General features: G+C 36.1%; 2 protein-coding genes across 2 annotated transcripts; both read left to right on the top strand.

Annotated features, from left to right (window-relative positions):
* The first annotated feature begins 6,002 nt into the window (after positions 1 to 6,002).
* On the top strand, positions 6,003 to 7,093 carry LOC140006347 (uncharacterized). The gene is made up of 2 exons (XM_072048162.1): positions 6,003 to 6,678; positions 6,921 to 7,093. The coding sequence occupies exons 1-2, from the start codon at positions 6,003 to 6,005 to the stop codon at positions 7,091 to 7,093; spliced, it is 849 nt and encodes a 282-aa protein (XP_071904263.1).
* Positions 7,094 to 13,424: 6,331 nt separating this feature from the next.
* Positions 13,425 to 16,956, top strand: LOC113688365 (uncharacterized). The gene is made up of 4 exons (XM_027206172.1): positions 13,425 to 14,271; positions 14,392 to 14,463; positions 14,561 to 16,570; positions 16,673 to 16,956. The coding sequence occupies exons 1-4, from the start codon at positions 13,425 to 13,427 to the stop codon at positions 16,954 to 16,956; spliced, it is 3,213 nt and encodes a 1,070-aa protein (XP_027061973.1).
* The last annotated feature ends 1,091 nt before the right edge of the window (positions 16,957 to 18,047 follow it).

The raw sequence follows: 18,047 nt of genomic DNA, 5'->3' as shown, positions 1-18,047 counted from the left end.
ACTAGTTCTTCATACAATTACTGCCAAATTATCACTTGGTGAAGAGCTTGAAGTCATCTATTGAATGTGTAGTGAGAAGAAGGGTAAATAACTTTCATATTAGTTAACGTATCAAATTGTTTCAAAGGCCTAAGAAACAACAAATTTCATTTATGTTATAGCTCCCTATGGAAGGCCTGTATGTTACAGAGCACCCTACTCAAAAGTAATGACTTCCCATCCTTAAAAATTACTTCCTACATCCCAAAATATGCCACATTTTAAGATTTTAGCTTTCGAAAATTGTGCATTTATAGTTACAATTGCTCAATTTCATCCTTCAAATTCGAAAATAACAAATGATTTTGGACATGGAAAATTAACAACTATGACAGATTTAATGGGAGAAACGAATTGGTTCTTCGCATTCGGTGACAAAGCCCGAACCCACAGCCATGGAGGCAGAACTTCTACCTCTATGATGAGGTCCTTTTTCGCTAAATGCAATTGAGTTTGATTTGCTTAAGCACTCTAAAATCATTTCTTATTCAAGTAATGATGAATTTTGCATTTTAGTAACTGTAAAACAATTGTACCATAGGAGAGACTTTAAAAGGAGTTGGTATTTAGGAAGACAGTGTACTAAGAGATGTGTAACTATTCCAAGTACAGGTATTTTAGGTTAATACCTAAAACACAATCAATTCAATGAAAGTGAAAGAAAACAATGTCTTTTGAGAAGTGAGAAAAAAATAGTAAAAATAAAAAATAAAGGAAAGTAGTGAAAAAGACAAAACAAGGGAATGAATAAACAAAAAATAAAATAAAATAGTAAGGGCACTTTTGTTTTAAAATATCAAATAGGGGGGCAAAGTGCTTATTTTGTGAGTTTAGGGGGGCAAAGCGTAACCAAGGATAAAGTTCAGGGGGATTGGCACGTTTAACCCAAAATATTTTAATTGACTTTAAAGCACAAAATATTTTTGTCTTGCATATTTTCAGATGCACTCTTCCAGTCAGATAAGATGTTTGCATCTTCAAAAGAAAAAGAAATATTTGCATTTTCTGGTATTAAGAATCAACTCTCCTCATATTAGTATTCCAAACCACCCCCTTTCCCAGAAATTAGTTTTATTTTATTATATATATATTCCTTTTTTTTTTTTACTTCCAATCTTATTTTGACATTAAGATCTTAACTGTATAATCAGGCTGTAGTACTAGTTTTACAATAGTGGTAGTCTAATTAACAGAACAATATGTAAAAGGGGTGGGAAGGAGAAGCCTAAAAGTGAAAGGGGTGTTAGTGAGAATGGGATTACTCCCGTTCAAGAACAGAAGTGCAAAGAATCTTAGATATATTGCTTATGCTTCATAGCGTGCTTAATTGAGGCAAAAGTGGTGGCATGAAATAACACGACAAAATGAAAAAGAGCCAAGAAAGATGAAAGCCACAAAATGGAAATAGTGCACGATATACAAGGCATGCATGACGCACAGTTGCCCATCTTTCTATTAGAGGAGGTGTTTCAGTGCAGAAAAAATTGACTTGGAGGGGACAAAAAGTGAAACTAAATTACTAGTTGTTTTTTTTTTCATCAAAAAAAAAAAAAACCTACTAGTTGTTTTGCAATTTATACCCTGTGTCTTAAGATTAGAGTAAAAAAATGTCCCGACTTATTAGTTAGTTACATGAGTTTGGATATGGGTACAGATCATGAAAAATCAGACCTTACCCATACTTATGACTCTCTTACAGGATCTGAGTCTGGGTAAAGTTTAGATTTGAAAAATTAAATCCAAACCCTACCAAGTATATGAATCTGAATTGAGTTTGGGTAAGATCCGATCCATTGACATATCTAATCTCAATTATGACCGATGGAGTAAACAATTTCCAACATTCTTTAAGATTAGAGTAAAAAAATGTGCCGACATGTTAGTTAGTTACATGGGTTTGGATTTGAGTATAAATCATGAAAAATCAGACCTTAAGCAGACCCATGACTCTCTTACAAGGTCATAGTTTGGGTCTAGGTAGAGTTTAGGCTTGAAAAATTAAATTCAAATGCTACCAAGTATATGAATTTGGATTGGATAAGATCCGATCCATTGAAATGCCTAATCTCAATTATGAGCATGGAGTAAACAATTTCGGACATTCTTTAATAGGCATAGTGCAACTAAAATCATAGTTTACTAAGAAACCGCATATCAAATAAATACAATCACCAAACAGTAGAATTGTTAAACGAACCGAGTTGTTCGGTAGTTCGGTTCGTTTCTACTCGTTTGTGTTCGTGAAAAACTCGTTCGAAACCTTAAACGAACCGAGTTCGAATGAATTTTTTTGTTCGATTAATAATCGAACGAACACGAGCATGTTCGCGAGTTTTAACGAACGTTCACGAACATGCTAAACGAACGTTTGCAAACACGAGTATGCTCGCGAGTTTTAACGAACGTTCACGAACATGTACATAATTATCATTTGACAAATTTTAGGGTTAATTTTATGGCTGGACTTTTATATTTGGAGGGCAAATTGCTTTGTTTTATTTGTTGTTTTTATATTAATATTAGTTATATAGTTAATAAATGCTTTAATTGTTTTTGAGAATGATTAATGATTTGCATGACATATTTAAGGCTTAAAATAATTTGGATTTGAGCCTTCGAGCATGTTCGCGAATGGCTCATTTATGTTAAGCGAGCCGAACACGAACTTTGCTTAACGAGTCGAACACGAACACAGGTTTGGAGTTCGAAAATTAACGAACGAATACGAACGTTGTTTGAATCGCTTAACGAACAGAGTTCAAATATGAGATACTCGATTCGATTCGATTCGATTCGTTTACAATTCTACCAAACAGACTCAAAATATGAGATATAGTAACCCCTCCGACTTTGGTGCCAGACCAGACTTCAGCTCTCTGGCCTATAGGTAATGTCCCAGACTTAATCCCAATAAGAACGGTCACTACCGCAATACCAATTCTAAAATGGTACCAAACTCAATTACACAGCCATACACACCAAGAGTTTTCATAATTAACTGAGTAAATAACACAATTTACTCATTTACCAATATAAACCAAACAATTTCAATACAAATAGTCACACAATATGTTTGATCCGAATTCTTTAAATATCCATGTCGTACTCGGAATAACATATACTTGATAACTTTATCAAATTTCAACTCAAAACAAATAAAATGAAGCATTTTTTTACCAGAATAAATAATCTATAATTTTTTTCTTGTCGAAATCACTGGTTAGGTAAAAAACCACTTACCTTATTCTTTGATGCTTAATAGTCCCAAGATCTTGAAAATCAAATGTCCCTACGACGGATCCTTAAGAAAAAAATCTAAAGTACACTAAAGTCAATGAATTATGATATAGCCTAAACTATGAGTTCACGTAATCTGTTCTAGTGTGCGAGTTTCACTCACAAGCTCTACAAAGGTCCTACATATTTATGGGCAATGCTTAAACTGTTGCGACTGATAATATTCAATCCTAGAAAATTACTAATCATCAGCTTCCACCATTTTTTTCCTAGCTATTCTGTTACTGACAAAGATGAAAAGGTCAGGCCAATTATATCAGTAATCTAAGCGAATGATAGTTCGTTTCCAACATACGAAGTGCTACTGATCAACTTTGGTTAAACCAATAAAGGTCGTTACTAACTTTGCATGGAAGAATATAATATTAGACCATTCATAAATTATACAATCCTTGGGTTTCTCCCAAACGATCATGCAAAGGTTTCCCGCAATCGAGGTCACGCATACCACATGCAATTTGATGTCTTTGATACATCAATGTATGGATAGAAAATTGAAAACCACCGTGAAAGAAAACTCCATAAAAACTATCCACAATCTGCTAACCTGAAGCCCTAGGTTTTCTTAACGTTTTCCCCTTAATTATTTCTGTTCAAAAAGACAAAATCTAGAGTAAATATGAGAACTTACATCAAACAACCTTGAATTAAGTTCTTTCTCCTATGATGATGTAGTTTCCTTTCAAACTCGAGTTGGACCAGCCAGTTCAACTGGTCAATCTGTGAATCGGCCATGACTCCAATCCGATTAATATTTTGGTTTGATTGGACTTAAGGACTGATGAGAGCCATACAAACCATTTAAATCAGAATGAACCATTGAACCAACGGTTTTTGTTTTTATCTATTAAACTGGAAAAAATATATAGGTTCTCCATAACGCTAAAGACTAATCACTAAATGCTACACCCACGCACTTTCTTATCACATTTTGCCTCTTATCAAAATTTCATCTCTACTTTCTAGTTTCTTGACTTCCTTCAAGTTCCAAGTTTCCTTTTTTTTTTTTTGACAAAGTTGCAATCTATAATTCCAAAAGACATGATTTAAAGTTTAAACTCACTTATGTCTAATTCCTAAAGGCATTAATTTTGTTTAATTTCAGAATATTGTGGTGTTTTAGGTAGGATATAAGATTTTTTTTGGTAGATATAATTGAAATAAAATTTATTTGTTTGCACTTATAATTTAAAAAATTTATTTGTGAAAGTTCAAGTTCTTCAAAAATACTAAAATTTTTATCAAATAAAGTCTTAAATTAATTATTTGGATGTCATATTCTATGCACATATATTTATATAATTTGTTTTTAAAAAAAATTATTAACCCAGGGTTGAATCAGTCCAACTGGTTGAACCGCAATTCGAACATCTCGCCGATTCAATTGGCAATCCAAATTTCACAGCTTTGGTTTCCTCAATCCCTCTCCCTTGATGTACTTCTTGATCATTCTCTGGAACTAACCCAATAGGGAAATAACTTAATAAACTCCAGGTTTTATGTTAACCCTTTTAATTTAACGACTAACGTAATAGGTCACTTCGTAAATTAACTTTACATCCCTCAGGTCTACTCTTACTAAAATAAGTACACAAACTTAATATTAGTAGCTAATTAGCCCACTATGGATATTATATATAAGAAGTTTAGTCCTTTAAACTTCACGTGCCTTGATCATCATATAGTTGAGGATATTTCTACCTCATTTCCTTCTCAAGCTCTCAAGTAGCTTCTCATCCTAAATGATTACTCCACTGCACTTTGACATAAGGAATTGTACGATATCTTAACATTTGATCCTTTGTATCCACAATTTTTATAACTCAACTCCTTGCTTAACTGATGTGGTGCGTACTCAATCATGTGGCTGGGGTCTTGAACATATTTCCCCAATATCGAAACATGAAAAACATTATGTACTCCTACCAATGGCGATGGTAAAGCCAGTCGATAAGCTACCTCACCAACCCTGTCTAAAATCTCAAGCGGTCCCACGTACCTTGGACTTAGTTTTCCTTTAATGTCAAACCTCATTATACCTTTAGAATTAGGAAAACATGATCATCAACTCCAAACTCTAAGCCATGCCTCCTATTATCAGCATAGCCTTTCTGTCTACTTTGAGCAACTTGAAGTATTTCCTGAATCAACCTTACTTTTTCTACCATTTACTGTACAATATCAGGCCCTATGAGTCTTTCCTCTCCTACATCAAGCCAGCACAAAGGAGTCCTACACTTCCTCCTATACAAAGCTTCACATGGAGCCATTTGAATACTTGTCTTACAGCTATTGTTATAAGAAAATTCAACCGGTGACAGGTGTTCATCCCAAGCTCCATTGCAATCCAGCGTCCAAGCTCAAAGCATGTCTTCTAAAATCTAGATGGTCCTTTCCGACTGACCATCGGTTTGGGGATGAAAAGTTATACTAAAATTTAACCCAATTCCCAAGGCTTTATGTAATGATAGGTTGCAATTTTATCATTTATTTTATTATTAATTTCCCCTATTACCTGACCCGATGTGGATTAATTATTAGATTCTACTCACTTTTGGCAATTCGCATTTGCTCAGAAGTGGAACATCGTTTGTTAGGCAACTGGCTGTAGGAAATGCATCTCAAGCCAAGGTGTATGGGATTTGCACTGGTATGGGTCAGTGAACATGACTGGTCACGCGCCCGCGCCAAGACAGCCATACAACCCATACTCGAATATGTACAATCCGGGTTGGAGAGATCATCCTAACTTCAGTTATGGAGGAAATAGGCAGTCGAATTTTGCACCAACTAGGCAGCAAGGGTACCAACAACAGTACCAACCTCGCCCGCCACCACTCCCTTCAAACTCAAGTCCGTCTATGGAAGAGATGATGAAACAATTAATTGCTAATCAACAAAAGACGGATTCTGACCTACAAAGTATGAGGAATCAATTGGGCCAGATACAAGAAATGCAAAGTCAAATGAGTCAGATGGCAATGGCAATTAACCGCCTAGAATCCCAAGTTTATGAAAAATTGCCGTCTCAACTTGAGCTGAACCTGAAGAATGTAAGTGTAATGACCTTAAGGAGCGGGAAGGAAATTCAAGGGTCCAAACTCGTGACTCCAAAGGACAAAGACAAAGAGAAGATTGAGAAAGAGCTTGAGGCAGAGAACACAAGCACCAAAAATCCAGTGGTACTTTCTGATCCGATCATAGACGTTAAAACTCATCCCCCTCCATTTCCTAGCAGGTTGGAGAAATCGAAGAAGCAGGACAATGAGAAAGAGATCCTGGAGGTGCTTCGCAAGGTAGAGATCAATATCCCCCTGCTAGACGCAATCAAACAAGTGCCAAGTATGCAAAATTTTTGAGAGATTTGTGCGTCAACCGAAGAAGGTTGAGGGGAGATGAAAAGGTTATCGTGGGGGAGAATGTGTCAGCTGTTCTACAAAGGAAACTCCCACCGAAATGAGGGGATCCAGGTATGTTCACTATCCCCTGTAGGATAGGCAACACTTTGATTAGGAAGGCCATGCTGGACTTAGGGGCATCGATTAATATAATGCCTAAATCTATCTATGCTTCTCTGAACCTAGGTCCATTAAAAGAAACTGGGATAATAATTCAGTTAGCTGATCGAACCAATGCATACCCTGATGGGTTGGTTGAGGATGTGTTGGTCAAAGTTAATGATTTGGTATTCCCAACTGACTTTTATGTACTTGACATGGATGATGATCATTCCCCTGACCCTCACCTTTGCTACTAGGTAGACTTTTTTTGAGTACAGTACAGACAAAAATTGATGTTAATAAGGGTACCTTATCCATGGAATTTGATGGAGAAATAGTCAATTTTAATATTTTTGATACAATGGAACGTCTTGTTAACTCTCACTGTGTGTTTACTATTCATGCTATTAATCCCTCTGTGCAAGAATTTTCTGAGTTTGCTTGTAGGAATAAATTCAAAGTTGCTGCGAACAAGTATCAGGGAATGAAAGCAATTTATAAGGTGAAAAGGAATAGAAAACTAAGAAAGAAGGCTGCACTCAATGGCTATTTGGATCCCGGAGGAGAGCCACCGATTACAAGGAAAATTGAATTACATCCAGATTGAAGAGTAGTGTTTAACGTCTAGCCAAAAACGTTAAAGAAATGCGCTCATTGGGAGGCAACCCAAATTCTTTTAGTTGTTTGTTCAGGTTTTGTTCGATAGTTTAATTATGTTTTCCTTGAGTGTGACTGATATCTGGCTTCAATTTTCGTTTTTTATGATTCGTAGGTGTCTCTCCAACTTGACGTGCCCACGTCAAGTCGCATGGAGTGCTCACGGTCAGAAGGGTTCGTGCCTTTATGACGCGCCCGTGTCAAGTCGTATGGAGAGCTCATGGTCAGAAGGGTTCTTGTCTTTTTGACGTGCCCGCGTCACGTTCGCGGGAAAGGTAAGTATTCAAAACTCGAAGACAGTTTTCGATTTCCTGCTACTCTCTAATTTTGAATTTCGAAAATGAGTTTTGTTCATAATAATAATATTCAAAAAAAATAAAAAAAAAATTAAACAAAAAAAAAGACTTTCCGTTTAGCTATAACTTTTGATTTCCAAAATTAGAATTTACAAAAATCTAAAATGAAAAAAATGAAAAAAAAACAAAAACTATTTTGTTTTTCTTTTTCTCTTTTCTTTTTCTTTCTGTTCTTTTCTTTTCTTCCTTTTCTTTCTTTCTTTCTTTCTTTCTTTTTCTTTCTTCCTCTTTTCTTTCTTTCTTCTCCCCTGTTTCTTCTCTTGTTCAACCGAAACCCGCTGCCCACCGCCAATTCCACCTCACTCGCAGCGCCGCCGTCGCGCTCCTCGCTACCTCAGTCTCTCTCTCTCTCTCTCTCTCCTGCACCTCCACCCCCAAGGGTTGCTGAATGGCAACAACTCCGGACGCAGGTTCAGAATTTGGAGACTCAGATGACCACCATCGATGCTAACGTGCATAGCATGGCGCAGAATTTGGCAGCATTCATGCATCATGCGGGTCTTACGTCTTAATTTGGTTATCACCCACCACTTTGACTCGACTTCAGGGAAGTTTTGTTGCCCTTTCTCCTACTTTTGATATTTATTTGCTACATTGAGGGCAATGTATCGTTTAGGTGTGGGGGGGATCAGTTGTGGTGCTAGTTTTACTAGTTTTTAGTTTCTATTTTTTTTCCTTTATTTTTAGTTAGTTATTTGTCTATCTTTCATTCATTCTCTTTCATTCTTTTTAGTGCTTAGCTCTCATGTGAATACCAAAGTTTAATCTTGGGTTATTGACTCTAATTCTACTATTGCCAAGTTTTAATAATAAAAGTGTATCTAGTTAATGTGGTTGAACCCAAGAACATCTCTTTGGTGAATATCAGTGATTATTTGACTCTTCTAATTTTTGGTTAACTTTTCTAGGCCCTGAGAATGATTGTTGGCATTTTCATGTGAATTGGTCCAGTGATTAACTTTAGTTCTCCATGTTTGGAAAAAATGAGACTAGCTGCTTTTTCTTTGTGATATTGTGAGATATTGTGTTATCTAACTGTGAAATAAAGTTGACTGTACTCCGCTATTTGTTACTACTGAATAACCGGAGATCTTCACTTAAAGTGTCGATTCTCGCGTCAAAAAGTAGTAATTTCTATGAGTACGTAATCATATAGCGATAGGAGCTGAGTAACCGGGCTCCTTCATCTGGCAAATGTTGGAGTTTGCGTCAAAAGGCTCCTATGGCTAGAGATTAAGTCTTTTGTACTATTGAAAAAAAAAAGAAAATAAATAAATAAATAACGAAAAAAAAAAGAAGTGACAATTGTATTAGTATGTGATAAAAGTCAGCTTGCCGATTTGTGGATTTAATGTTGAAATTTTGGTTAATAATTGGACCATTTGCTGATAAATGTTGTGTGCCATTCCCTTTTCTTAGATTAGTTAACCTAGAATTGAAGGAGTTTGTGGTTTAGAAGCTAACCGGAGTGATGTTTCTTGGGTATTGATCACTGATGCTTGATTTATGTTTTTCTTAGTATCTTGGCAATATGGTAGATGGAGCAATGACCATTGTCAAATATTGGTGCTTGTTTGCTGTTCTCATGCTTGAGGACAAGCATGGTTTAGGTGTGGGGGGAATTGATAGATTGCAATTTTATCATTTATTTTATTATTAATTTCCCCTATTACCTGACCTGATATGGATTAATTGTTAGATTCTACTCATTTTTGACAATTTACATTTATTTCAAGGAGTAGAACGAAAATACCATAACAAGTGCTAATTTGGCAATCATCAAGAAAGAGTTCAAGTAGCAGGGGCATTTTTGGAACGTCAAGATGCGACCCGTTTTTAGTAATTTGGCGGAAGACAGCATGGAAAAAAGGACGAAAAGGCTGACGTCTTCTATTTGGCTGGAGGGGCCACCGCACAGGAGCCAAGCATTAGAGTAGCTAGGTATTAGATAGAAAAAAAAAAAAGCGCAGAGAACTAGCACTACTTTGATGGCTTAGCCTTTGATTTTTCTTTTTTGTTTAGCTCTTAGTAGTTTTCTTTTCATTCCTCGGATGTCAGGAGCAATTAGGAGATTCAATCATTCTCTGTAACTTTCATTTTCCTTTCATTTGTTCGGACGAATTGGGCTTTCTCAAACGCAGATAATGGCCGCAACTATCGCTTCAGTTTTGCATGGATTTTTCTCATCAACAACGAGCTAAATCCCTTTGTCTAGTCAAGAACCAATGGATGCTTTGGGTCGTCTAAAATTGTGAGATCGATTTAATTTTATCATTTCCTCTTATTTATTGCTATTTGCATATTTTTCGATTGCAGTGCTTATGGTTATTTAATTAATTGATTGTCTTGGATCCGGATAATTAATTAATTTGGTAATCTATTGTCAATTAGGGCATTAAATCCGTAATTATTTAATTGCCTTGAATTAGTGACAACTAACATGATTGGGTTTGTGTCAGGGGAATACGCGAACTAATTTAAAATAACCCTGGTAGTGTATTATTTGGTTAAAATAGGGCTCCTCTAATACGTAAGGCAATTGGGGAATTAAATCTTACGGGCGTATTTAGAATTATTTCTCAATTAGAGCAATGGTTAACGGGCGTACCTTAATCACCGACGCAGTAAGGAGGGGTTGACTGTCATCGCTTGTTTGGCAGTTATAACCTATTTATTAATAAATAATTAGAATTGCTTGTGCATCGATGATCAATTAAGTGAACCATTGCTGAAGTTATTTCTTGGCTAAATCTTTAATTATTGTTACTCTAATTTTAGTGAATTGTCATTTAATTTTTAGTTGGCTATTTTATTTTTTAGTTGAATTGTTCTAATTGTCACCCTTTATACAAAAACACCCCCCTATGTTACTTTCGATTTCTAAAGAGACAAATACCCCCAGTTCCTGAAGATACGACCATACTTGCCCTGTTTACAAATTAATAATTATTTGTGTAAAAGTCATCCTATTCAGGTATATCGGATCAAGCAAACTCTTCAGGAACAAGGTGAATCAAGTAACCCATTGCACATCTAGAGTCCCTACTCTAGTACTTGAAATCGGGTTTTGGCTATTTTAATTGACAATTAGGTTTATTTTTATTATTACACAGGCCCGACACCTGTCATGTAAACTTTACCATAATTGAGAAATAAATTGAGTATCTCTATCAGATACAATAGTGACAGGAATACCATGCAGTTGCCCGATCTTATCTATGTAAAGTTTAGTCAACTTCTCGGTACCCATACTAGGTTTAATAGGCAAAGAGTAAGCCAATTTTGTTAACCTATTCATAATAACCCACATGCCATAGTATCCAAATAAGGCTGAAAAATCTTGCTTTTAGGTCCATCGAAGTAGCTAGAGTATTGGTAAGTCCAAATGGCATTACTACAAATTCATAATGTCTGTGTCTAGTTTTGAATGCCATCTTTCGAATATCCTCAGCTATTATCTTTAGCTAATGATAGCCATACCAAAGATTAATTTTGGTGAAATATTTTCCTCCCATTAGACGATCAAACAGGTCATTAGTTCCAGGTAAGGGATATTTAGTTTTCACTGTCACCTTATTTAGCTCCCGATAGTCAATAGAAAGTCGCAAAGTACCATTGTTTTTCTTTACAAGTAATACTGGAGCTCCCGAAGGTGATACACTCAGCCTGATAACATTCTTTTCTAGAAATTCCTGTGGTTGTTTTTTCAATTCCTTCATCTCCACTGAAGCCATCCTGTAAGGGGTTTTAGATATGGACCCAGTACCTGGTACAAATTGATAGTAAACTCTATTTCTCTGTCAGGAGGCAATCCAAGTAAGTCTTCTAGAAAGATACCTAGAAACTCACTCACTACAGGTATGTTTTCTAACTTCATATCTATTTGGCGGGTATCCACCAGTAAAGTCAAATAACCATAGCATCCCTTCCTGGGTAGTCTCTTATAGCTAGTTTGGGAGTTGAGGATAGAAAAGAAAAGAAGAGAAAGGTTAAGTTATGAGAGAAAAGAAAAGATAAAAAAAGAAGAGAAGAGATTTTAATATTGTTCGAGAGTTTATGAAAGAAAGGAAATGATTTTGGACGTATTGGTCAATAAAAATTTCATTCAATAACTTTTCAAGAATAGAATGGGCAATTTCAAAATTTTTTGTAGGCTCTCCACGGCTTTCCTTTGCTTTTTTCTGCCCAATTTGGGATGGAAAAGTTTTTTAACTGTAGCTGCTGTTTTTCTCCTTCCAAATCAGTTGCTTTCTTTTCTTTAAATCTTCCAAACATTGGAAACATCTACCTTTCTCTTCCATTCTTTTCTTTTCTACTCAAATCTTATCTTCCAAACAAGCCATTAGATTCAATAGTAGAGATTATGCAAGGAGAAGATTTCCTTTTTCTTAATAGCAGTTCCTTTTTTTTAATCTGAATTAAAGTAACGTGAATGACCAAGAGTCACTAGTTTCAATTCAATGGATCATTTTAGCCCATAGAGTCACATCTTGAAATATTTTAAATTCAATTGATTTGAAAACAAAAAATAGTGGGTCATTTTTTAACAACTAAAATGACTTGGTGAGACTTGCAACTACACACTAACTTTTGGTCATCAACGTAATCTTTGGGCATGTTGGAAAATTTTTAAATCCACATAAGTCTAACAAACAAATTAATTAAAGGCGCAAAATAATGATGGGAAAATAAGTTGTGAAAAGGAAGGAATGGGAGGCACAAAAGTTTTAAATCATATTTCGACTTGGCCAAACCGATTAAGAAGAAAGCAATAAACTAATGCACTAATGGCAGGATGTTCAGCTGGCAACCAACTATTTCATCCAATCAAAATTCTTTCTTAAACGCTTAATTCAAAACAAGGTGGTTTATGTTTAATAAATAGCAATCCATTTCAACCAATAAAAACAATTGCATGTATAACTTGGTTTAATTTTTTTCACAGGGCAAGAAATTGAAAAACACTGGTTAGGTAACTTTTGAAATTGCTTATTGGAAAGGTAAATTTTGTTGGAAAAGAAATTGAAAAGGTAACTTTTGAAATTTGCTACTTTATTGGACAAACTTACTAATTTATCTCAGAAACTTACCTATTGCTAAAGAGAGTAAGTTTGATTATATATATATATAGTAAAATTCACTGCATAAATGGTAAGATTCAATATTAAAAAGTTAAATTTTGTTAAGTACTTAAAACTTACTATTTTACAAGACAATCTTACCAATTTAGTTAGAAAAGTTACATGTACCTTTGAATGCATTATTTAATTCACAAAAAAAGGGACGCAAAAGGCTGTAAACTGTTACAAAAGAAAAGAAAATTAGATGTTCAGATCAACTGTTATTATTTTATATTAAGTTATCTAATGATATCGGTACCACCGAACGGCATTCAATTGTATGAATATGCAGTCTCAAACTTCTTAACCTTGGAATTTATGGTACGATGGCAGGTTTGACTAAGAGAAAATTCCTAGAAATGTAAATCAGTAAGACAATTTAATATTAATGCCAAAGGATAGAAGCTGTTTATAAAATAGTGGTACACCACTTGCCGTCTCCATTTCACTTAACCATGGAGAAAATTTTCTATCATTTCCTTCAGGGACTCTTCTTGCTGTATTTTGTTTCAGCTTCCTCAGCCATGACCACAACCAATATTACCACTGATCAAGATGCTCTTCTTGCGTTGAGAGCTCACATCACTTCACAGGACCCTCATCAAATCCTGTTAAAAAACTGGTCTGTTTCTTCCCCTGTATGTCAGTGGGTGGGAGTCACTTGCGGCTCTCGTCACCGTCGAGTAATTGCCTTGGATCTTTCCAATATGAGTCTTAGCGGCATCATACCATCACAGCTGGGAAATATGTCATTTCTGGTTTCCCTTAACCTGAGCAGAAATAATTTCCATGGAGAACTGCCGCATGAATTTGCTCGGTTACGCCGGTTGAGAGTGCTTGATTTAGATGTCAACAATCTCAGTGGAGAGTTTCCCGAGTGGTTTGGTTCCTTTCATCAACTTCGACTGTTGTCTCTGAATAACAACAGTTTCACTGGCTTCATCTCAACTTCCTTGGCTAACGTTTCTGCGCTAGAAAAGTTAAGTCTGTCATTCAATTACTATATCCACGGAAATATTCCAATAGAGATTTTCAATATTTCCTCGCTGGAGTTGATTTTCCTCCAGGGTAATAGCTTATCTGGTAGCGTTCCAGATGATATGTGTCGCCATCTTCAGAGACTCAAGTTGATTGACCTGTCATGGAACAAGTTAAATGGTCAAATACTATCAAGCATATATAACTGTTCACGACTTCAAGTGCTGCACCTTTCTGCGAATTACTTCACTGGATTCATACCAAGAGGAATTGGCACTTTGAAGGCACTTGAGCAGCTGTATCTAAGCGGGAACAGTTTAGAAGGTAACATCCTATTTCTGCATGAACAAAATAACATGAATTCCCCCCTCCCTTCCGGGGGGACCAAAAATTGCAAAACATTAGTTTAACTATGCTTTTTTTTCCTATACTTTTTCTTTTCAGGTGAAATCTCAAAAGAGATGGGTAATTTAACTATGCTGAAAACATTTGCCGTTAGTTCCAACAGCATAACAGGTAGACTAGCCAACCATTGCCACAATTTTAGAAGCATTCGGAGATCTTCATATAGCTATAACTCTTTTGTGCTAATGATGGTAACACAATTTGGTAGGTGCAATACCCCAAGAGATCAGCAAGCTTTGCAATTTGGAACAACTCGACTTGGGGTCAAATAAGTTAACTGGTTTCATTCCGATGCAGATCTTTAATCTGTCACAGATGAGAGTTTTCATTCTTTCAGCAAACCAACTTTCAGGCAATCTTCCGTCAAGGATGGTTAATGAGCTTCCAAATTTAGAGCGGCTTTATCTCGCCCAGAATAACTTTGGGGGACCAATACCTGACTCAATCTCAAATTGTACTAAATTGAACTTAATAGTATTTACTAATAACAACTTCGCAGGTTCTATTCCCAATTCCTTTGGGGATCTAAGACTCCTCGAAATTCTATCTATAAGTGGCAACAATTTAATGAGTGACTACTCTTCATCCAATACACAGTTGGGCTGGATCAATTCCTTGGCAAATTGCAAGCATTTGAGACTACTCGGAGTGGATGACAATCCACTTAATGGCTTTCTTCCAAATTCTATTGGCAATCTTTCAACTTCGCTTGAAAAAATGTATACATACAAATGCAACATACGGGGCAGCATTCCAGATGAAATTGGCAATTTGAGTGGCCTGACCATTTTAAGTCTGTACAGTAATAAGTTAAGCGGGATGCTGCCAATTACCATGAAAAATTTGGAAAAGCTTCAAGGGTTAGATCTTCACGACAACAAGATGAGCAAAACCTCCCTTGATTATCTATGCGTTTGGCAAAACTTGGCCGTAATACATTTGGGAGAAAATCAAATTTCAGGATCTATTCCAGAGTGCATAGGAAATGTTACTTCTTTGAGATATCTTTACCTAGGTTCCAACCTGTTAAACTCTAGTCTGCCTACCACTATATGGAACCTAAAAGATTTGTTGGTGCTTAACCTCTCCTCAAACTCACTGCGTGGAAGTTTACCTCCTGAGATTAGGAACTTAAAGGCAGCAATTTCTATTGATTTGTCTATCAATGAGATTTCAGGTGGTATTCCTAGCTCCATCGGAGATATGGTGAACTTGCAGAACCTTTTATTGGCATACAACAGATTGGAAGGATCAATCCCAGTGTCAATTGGCACGACTTTGAGCTTGGAATGGTTGGATCTTTCACACAATCATCTCACAGGTACGATTCCAATGTCACTAGAGAACCTTCGGTCTCTTGTTTACTTCAATGCCTCTTACAACAAGTTAAGAGGTGAAATACCATCCAAGGGCCCTTTTTCAAACTTCACTGGAGAATCCTTCATTTCAAATGAAGCACTTTGTGGAGCACCTAGGTTCCACGTTCCCTTATGCCCGGGTATTTCAGGTGGTCGATTGAGGACCAAAAAGTTGCGTCGAACTATATCTATTGTCTTTGGAGCATTTATATCAGTTGCAGTTGCCATGTTCCTGGGATTCGTCTATCTAAGATGTTCAAAGAAAGAACAAGCTCCTAGTGAAGGTGTTCTACCGTCAGCAGCAACACAGGAAAGAATCTCGTATTACAAACTGCTACAAGCAACTGACGGGTATAATGAGAGCAATCTGTTGGGCACAGGAAGTTTTGGATCAGTTTATAAAGGCACCCTTGATGATGGGAGGATTGTTGCAGTTAAAGTGTTTAAAATTCAACAAGAAGGAGCCTTCAATAGTTTCGATGCAGAATGTGAAGTATTGCGTAGCCTTCGTCATCGAAATCTGACGAAAGTCATTAGCAGCTGCTCAAACGAAGACTTCAAAGCATTGGTGCTTGAGTTTATGCCTAATGGAAGTCTTGAGAAATGGTTGTCTTCCCAAAACCATTTTCTTGAAATCAAGCAGAGATTAGACATATTGATTGATGTGGCATGTGCACTGCAATATCTGCACTACGGTCTTTCGACACCAGTGGTTCATTGTGATGTGAAGCCCGGTAATGTCCTACTTGATCAAGATATGGTTGCCCATGTGAGTGATTTTGGTGTTGCAAAGTTGCTGGGGCATGAGGACAGCTTTACATACACCAAAACATTAGCCACACTTGGCTATCTTGCTCCAGGTATAGCTTCTTCTTGGTACAGCTACTCTGCTTTTTTGCCTTGCAGTTAATCTTGGAAATCCCAAATTCCAAATCATTGGATTACTTTTTTTTTTCTTGTAGAGTATGGATTGGAAGGACTAATATCAACAAAATGCGATGTCTACAGTTTTGGAATCATGATTATGGAAGTCTTTACAAGAAAAAGTCCCAGTGACGAAATGTTTGGCGAAAATTTGACCCTGCAGAGTTGGGTGAGTGATTCTATGCCGGATGGACTGGCTCGTGTTGTAGATGCTAATCTGCTGAGGCCTAATCATGAATACTTCGATGAAAAGTTGGACTGCATTTCATCAATCATGAAAGTGGCTGTGAATTGCACAAAGGAATCTCCAAGGGAAAATTAATTATGGGAAAATTATTTAATTATTAAATAGAATGCAATTTTGCGACATAGAGTACATATGGGAAAATTTTGATAATTAGGTTTGTTGAGCATTATAAATAAAAATTTAAAACTAACGATGGATGCAAAGGATGGTATAAATTGATAACTTAGTTTGCAAAAATGAATTTAAATGAATTTACAAAAGAATTAAAATAAATGGGTAATTGGGTTACCCAATTCATTTTTTGACTTACCCATTTATACCCATCTAATTAAATGAGTATAAATGGGTTGACTCACTTTTACCCATTACCCATTTTACTCAACCTAAATCCGCCCAAATCACCCATTTTGACACCTCTACCCGTAGCGTTGCTGTCATGCTATGTGTTAGCCCAAAATTCACTATAAAACTAGCTTTCCATCTTCCCCAATTGTCTCTGAGTATCATCATACTTCCCCAGCCGCAGATTAGTTGAACATGAACCAAAGTCAATTTGACAAGGAGAGGATCATGAATGTAGTTAGTTTTTGGGCTTCCTTACTAGGGTGAACAAAAGAATTACTAGAGAAACATGAGACTAAAAGGTCTCATTTTAACCAAGAATAAGATGCCAATCACTTGGCTAATTTTTTTTTTTTTTAACTTTTAGCAGAGCGAAAAGGAAAATTACCCACTACCTTTTCATTTTTTGCTCGTGAGTTGACATGATGAGATAATGTGACACAAATCTAGTGCCGTCAAAAAAACTTTTCTTGACACGGTGTCGTTTGCCCTCACGAATCATTAGTGTCAATCATGACCAATTCATTTCGAATTACCCAAACTACAAGCAACTAATTGGATATGGCCCAATGACTACTATTTCTGAGTTTAATTCGGTGCCTCATTTACACCAAACTAATTAAACGCAACTAGAAATTTGGAATAGTTCCACACTGTCATAATATTAGGAGGATTTTACATTCCAGTTGATTTTATTAGCCACAGTAACCTGTAGTTTCCTTTAATCTATTAAATTGATAACAGATTTTAATCTTCCTCATTATTTTTTTTTATTTTTCTTTTTTTGGGACCTACTTTGTGTATAATCTGATTTTGGAGGATAA

This window comes from Coffea arabica, chromosome 5e, assembly GCF_036785885.1.
Source record: "Coffea arabica cultivar ET-39 chromosome 5e, Coffea Arabica ET-39 HiFi, whole genome shotgun sequence".
In the NCBI taxonomy this organism is placed as follows: Eukaryota; Viridiplantae; Streptophyta; class Magnoliopsida; order Gentianales; family Rubiaceae; genus Coffea; species Coffea arabica.
Note: the sequence above shows the minus strand (reverse complement) of the source record. Positions and strands in the feature narration are given on the sequence as shown.

What these genes read in the sequence shown, in the direction of transcription:
- LOC113688365 (XM_027206172.1), top strand. Translation starts at nt 13,425, where the DNA reads ATGGAGAAAATTTTCTATCATTTCCTTCAGGGACTCTTCTTGCTGTAT. An exon ending in AAGCGGGAACAGTTTAGAAG is followed by an intron (nt 14,272 to 14,391) that starts GTAACATCCTAT and finishes TTTTCTTTTCAG; the next exon opens with GTGAAATCTCAAAAGAGATG. An exon ending in ACTTGGCTATCTTGCTCCAG is followed by an intron (nt 16,571 to 16,672) that starts GTATAGCTTCTT and finishes TTTTTCTTGTAG; the next exon opens with AGTATGGATTGGAAGGACTA.
- LOC140006347 (XM_072048162.1), top strand. Translation starts at nt 6,003, where the DNA reads ATGACTGGTCACGCGCCCGCGCCAAGACAGCCATACAACCCATACTCG. An exon ending in CGCAATCAAACAAGTGCCAA is followed by an intron (nt 6,679 to 6,920) that starts GTATGCAAAATT and finishes CTCTGAACCTAG; the next exon opens with GTCCATTAAAAGAAACTGGG.